At 43.5% G+C, this 5,639-nt stretch overlaps 1 protein-coding gene across 8 annotated transcripts in view; it reads left to right on the top strand.

The window, feature by feature from the left end:
- The window catches only part of kmt2cb (lysine (K)-specific methyltransferase 2Cb), a 64,000-nt gene that overhangs the window by 14,721 nt on the left and 43,640 nt on the right, over positions 1-5,639 (top strand). For all 8 annotated transcript variants that reach the window (XM_035671429.1, XM_035671434.1, XM_035671431.1 and 5 more), the window contains exons 4-9: positions 31-178; positions 1,075-1,281; positions 2,778-2,887; positions 3,036-3,145; positions 3,741-3,903; positions 4,032-4,203. In XM_035671429.1, the coding sequence (XP_035527322.1) occupies positions 31-178; positions 1,075-1,281; positions 2,778-2,887; positions 3,036-3,145; positions 3,741-3,903; positions 4,032-4,203 (910 nt within the window). The remainder of the gene's footprint in view (positions 1-30; positions 179-1,074; positions 1,282-2,777; positions 2,888-3,035; positions 3,146-3,740; positions 3,904-4,031; positions 4,204-5,639) is intronic.

The raw sequence follows: 5,639 nt of genomic DNA, 5'->3' as shown, positions 1-5,639 counted from the left end.
GATTTTATTTTATTTTTTTGTTACCATCAGAAACCCCAATCCAGCCAGTGGAAACTGTGGAACTGGTGACCACTGAGGTGCCAGAGGAGGACAGGCCCTCTTCCCCTCTGGCCCAGAGCCCTCCAGCTGAGAATTCAGCAGGACCATCTGTCCCAGCGAGTAGAGAAGTCAAAAACAGGTTAGAAACACTAAACTTACCCTGAACCATAACTGTTTGAGAAATAAAGATCCTTGTGTTTTATAGGGATGTTTACATGGCAAGCATTAGTATGCAATTGTGCATTTATATCCAGCAATGTGACATGCTGTTTGCCTTGCTGTCTACACATGCATGGATGAATTGTAATGGAGTCATCAGCTGGTAAAGGCAGCACTCTCCTCCTAGGTGCCACTCTGTTAAAGGTTGTAATCAATCTCCTGGTCTGTCTCTGCCATTGATGTTAGTGATGGAGGGCAGACCAGCGGCATCTCCTGGGATCTTATTAACAAGGCCATCTCATCCCTTAAAAATGTGATAAATATTTACCGCCCATTTTATTTGACAACTTTCCAGCTTTGGGCCACTGTTCTCTCTTTTTGTCTCTTTACCACTTTGTCTCTAAAACACCTTTCTCACGGAATCTGCAACACTTCCATGGCTAGTTATTCTTATAAGGTGATGGGTGTTATTTTCAACTTCTTGCAGAGAAATTCATGCAGAAATATTTGCTTAATGTGGTTAAAATGTTATTAAAAGCAAAGCTGCATAGTGTTAATAAAATATATAATAAAAGCACTGCATCAGAAATGTAACCGTGACCTCAAAGTCAAAAATTGTAACAGCCTACCAGCTACTTATATGCCCTATGGGTTTCAGAAGTGGTTCATTTTATACATTTATGTGTGTATGTGCGACAGTGTGTGAACCAGCCTCACAAATGTAGCCATTATGTGTTTACATGCATGTTGTTGCCTATACAGTCCCATTACCAGAAGAAGGAGGCCTTAATTCATGCTGACATTCATGGCACTGTATTAAGTCACAGTAGGTATATATAATTAAACACCCCCTTCCACCCATTTTCTTTGTTTCAGTGAGCGTCTCTGTGCCTTCTGTTACTGCGGTGGCCGTAGCCTGCTGGGTCAGGGGGATCTGCAAGTATTCAGCACAACGCCTCAGCTTGAAGCACTCTTCAGTCACAAGGGTGGAGGAGGCTCAACGAGTGATAGCAGTGATGGTGATAAAACCACTCAGCCAAAAATGGCCGGAGAGACCACCTCAGGACAGAGGGAAAAGACAAAGTAAGTAGGCCTGACTGACACTGTTGTTACAAATCGTTTGGCTGTCAGTACAGTAAAGCCATCTGTGACGAGTCCCTCTAGTAAGTTAATGAGCTGTACTAAATGAAAATTTGCTTATGGCCTCACTTCAATGATTTTTTGGTGTCTTGAGTCCCTGTACAAACCGGATACTGGTGGGGAAATAATCTTGTGGTAAAAATTGCAACCAAACCTTATTTACTTCAGTAAACTTGACTTGAAAATTGAAAATTGATTCTTTAGTTTTGAAATTACCCTTTCCCTGGAAAGCAGTATTGTTACTCAGTGGATTAGGTGCAATGGTGGTGGTAATAAATGGCCACACACTTCTACATATGTATTTACCTATGCACAAACTCATAAACAGAAAGGAACATGCACAAAAAAAACCACACAGGCCTCACAAGCTAAGGGGCCTCTCTCAGTTAGCAGGTTGTGTTGTCATTCTACAGTTGAAGGCTAAATTATCACTTTGCCTTAGCAGTCAGTGTCCCCCATGCTCAGGGATGCCACATCAGGTGAAGGGTGCACATGAGCCCTTCGTGTGTGTGTGTGTGCGCGCTCTAGCACTCACATATTTGCACATTGTGCCAACAAAGGACCCTCCTTGGACTCTTTTGGACAGCTGCCTAATTTGTTTTGGTCCTTTGGATCCAGTTGGGCGTCTCTCTGGGCTCCCAGTGACGTAATAGGCAGTGGGAGCAGTATGGGTCTGGCAGCATTCCAAGCCAACCAGTAGCTGTTGTGTTGTTGCTGTGTGATTGGTCATTGGGGTCAGTACTCAGTTGTGCCACACAGAGGCACAGGAGGGAGCACAGGGCAGGAGGAGAAATTATGTATTGATTTGTCAGAGAAGCAGAGGTGGTGGACAAATGGGAAAACTCTGGAAATGTGAAGAGGTGGGAGAAGATCATTTCATAACTGGTGATGAAACTGGCTGGCTGTAAACAATATGCTGTCAAGGCTGTTTGTCATGAGTTTGCCATCATGCTTCTAGAAACCAGTCTCTTGATTTGGCCGTTGGTTTGTTGTACTGGAAAACTTAGGTCCTTTTTAAAATGCTAAGCCCCTCTCGCCACATTTTTCGCTGCTATGGCAGTCCCACTAGTTCAAGCCAGGGACTCGGGGAACGCATCCTTTCTCAACCAGAATATTTATTATGAGACAGGAACAGCCAGCTCTTGTAACACACCAAACAAGATGGCCCTCCTTCCTCCTCCTCCTCTCCCTCCTCCCCCACAGCTTTTTATTTGCTCTCTAACATTTTCCCCCAGCTCATTCTCTGTCTTCATCTCTCTGCTTTTTTAAAAACTGCACATCGTCTTCTACCTTTATGTTTCTACTCTCGTTTCATTCCTAAATTGAATCAGGCTGTCCTTCTGCGTTGCATATCTTTTAGTTGTCCAAAAAAACAAACAAACAAAAAAAAAAAACCTGCGCTGACCCGCTTTCTCTGCAAACCTCTTCCTTTGTTCCAGTGGGTCTGAAAACTGCGAGGAAGAACCAGACCCAGCCAGTCGATTTTGGGATGAGCTTTCTCATGTCGGCCTTCCGCAAGATCTTAACGTCCAGTCTCTCTTTGAGTCAGGTAAGATCAATAGATAATTTTTACTAATTTTTACCAGGCATTTCTTGCACTTTTAATGGAAAATGGAAAATCAATATATCAATATCAATATGTTGATGCAGAATCAGCACCAGATGTTAAGTCTAACCTTTATGTCTTGAAATTTCAGGGCAATGCTGGGCACATCAGAGTTGTGCCTTGTGGTCCGAAGGTGTTTGTGAGGGCGAGGGACAATCTCTGCTTAATGTGGACAGAGCCATTGACTCAGGGAGCACAAAGGTGAGTCAGGGGAGAACATCCATGGACTAATAGGTGTTAACACCATCTTAATGTGTTGGGGCAGCAGGGAGGGACTGCTTCAGTGAGGCACGGCAAAGCTGATGGATCAGACGGGCTGGTAAAGGTCGGCCCGGCAGCGTGGATCTCTCAGCTGTGAAATGGAAAAGGTCACGCCACTCAACAGGGCTGAGCCCTCATGGCAGCTTTGCTCCTACTGTTAGCAGAGGCACAGCTCACAACCCTCCGATTGCTTTTGCAGGCCATTGGTCGTGTACCCCATCAGCAGGTCTTCCACATGATCTCCATAGTGGCCATTAGTGCACACTCACAGAACTTAGGAGGGGGATAGGAAATGGTTGAGGTTTTGTCATGAATGTGATCATCAGGGGTTAAAACAGGGGTTAAAACAGGGGTCTTGATATCCTAAGCTGAGAAAAACCAAGTGGTTTCCAAAGAGACATAGATAAAGCACTGTCTTCACGGCAGTCATAAAAATGGCTTTTTGGAGTTGTTGTTTCTTGGCTGTTCGTGGGTTTTATTAATTTTACTTGCAGATAAGGACATTTGAGACATATTTATTGCTCTCTTTCTGCAGCACTGTGCATACTGTAAGCGCCTTGGAGCATCCATTAAGTGCTGTGCTGAAGGATGTGCTCAACTCTACCATTACCCCTGTGCGGGGGCAGCGGGGACCTTTCAGGATATCAGGAGTCTCTCGCTTCTCTGCCCAGAACACACTGAATTGGCCATTCACAAATGTAAGTTGAGTAGAATTGGATAGATTGTATGTATGTAAGCTTTATCTGACATTGTATCAACTGTACTGTCTAATGTCTGTCTTATTTTCTAGACTTACATCCTGTCCCTTCATTTTTTTTGCCTATAGTTGTAGATGATGTAAATTGCGCGCTATGTGATAGCCCAGGGGACCTACTGGACCAGCTCTTCTGCACCAGTTGTGGTCAGCATTACCATGGGATATGCCTGGACATGGCCGTGACCCCTCTAAGGCGGGCAGGTTGGCAGTGCCCTGAGTGCAAAATCTGCCAGACATGCAAGTGAGTCACCTTCCCATCCGCCTAAATAACGTATCTCAAACTGAATGTTTTTGTCCTCTCTAGCTTTTCTTTCACTTTTCTTCGTACTATTTTTCTCTATAGCTACCAGGCATGCTGCTTACTGCTGGTTTGTTTACCTCTGTGGGTTGTGAGGAGCTAACTGGATGTTGTACCCTGAAGCTCAGTCTTGTAACTTCTGACCTTATTTAAACAGCACAGGAGCTCTGCTCGCAACCAGGCCTGTTTGCCTTAGGAGAACACTGTCCATTGAGCTTTCTGTTCTGTATTTGCATAGAAACCCTAGTATCATTACTGCAATACTGCGTAGCATGGTGTTTATTAAGATGAGTAGGGATTCAGGATATATTGTCGCAAACTAATGGTTCGGATGGAAGTTCCTGAAGACTGGTTCTTAAAAAAATGGATAACTTGTTTAGATTGTACATTGCCCGTGCGTAGCATAGCTTTTATTGAGGATGTTTTTTAAATCTGCCTGTGTCTATAGAAGTAAAAATAATTGAATGCATCCATTGCCAGGAAAAGGCCATTTGTGTATTTACAGTCTCTCATTTCTTTTTCTTTTTTTCAACCAGTAGACCTTTTTCACAGCAGCCATTTTTACATGAAATAGTTGGGTAAAAACAGGGTTGAGGTTCTGTTCCGTTTAGGTCAAACTAAGACGGGGTGCTGCTGTTGTGCATGTCGGCACACTGGAAAGGCTCTGCCACACTGAATGGAACAGAATCTTAATTAGTATCATTGGTGACACCTGAGACGTAGCACCCCCACATACCATGACGCACAGCTACGCGCCCGGAGCTGCTGTATATCAGCTGGGCTAATATTTTTGCATACTAAAATTTGTACAGGAAGTAATGCTTGTGCATAACTTAGTAGTCTGACTCACAGGAAGTACGCGGTTAGTATTAGCCTAGTCAGCATTCTCCTCACCATCTGCTCTCTTATTGTTAACATTTCCAAAGTCCCCGTCGCTACGTGAAACAACAACAACCTCCGAGCTAGCAACCTACAAGCTGAAAATGGCAAGTTATGTTCGTACCATTGGAAACCAGGTTAGGGTAAAGAGGTTAGCAGCTGTTTCTCCAGCTGTAGCACACCGCTAAAACAAAGCGTGGAGACTACTGTGTTTCTGTTAAAACTATGGCAATTCAGTATTTTCCATTATTACACACAACAATCAATCATCCTTGTATTAATTCTGTAAACAAGGTACATTCACCACCTTTTAATGGCTGTATAAATATTGTATAAATATATACTGCTGGCCATATAATGGTGAACACAACACTGACAGAAAGAACCTTACTAGTTAAATAACAAGGCCACTTAATGTTCTCCAGAAGTAATCGCTCTGGCATTAGATTTCAGTTCAGTTTTATTTGTATAGCACCAGTTCATAACAGAAGTTATCTCAG

The sequence above is a fragment of the Morone saxatilis genome, unplaced genomic scaffold (assembly GCF_004916995.1).
Source record: "Morone saxatilis isolate NCDOM2014 unplaced genomic scaffold, NCSU_SB_2.0 Contig23, whole genome shotgun sequence".
Taxonomy (NCBI): Eukaryota; Metazoa; Chordata; class Actinopteri; family Moronidae; genus Morone; species Morone saxatilis.
Note: the sequence above shows the minus strand (reverse complement) of the source record. Positions and strands in the feature narration are given on the sequence as shown.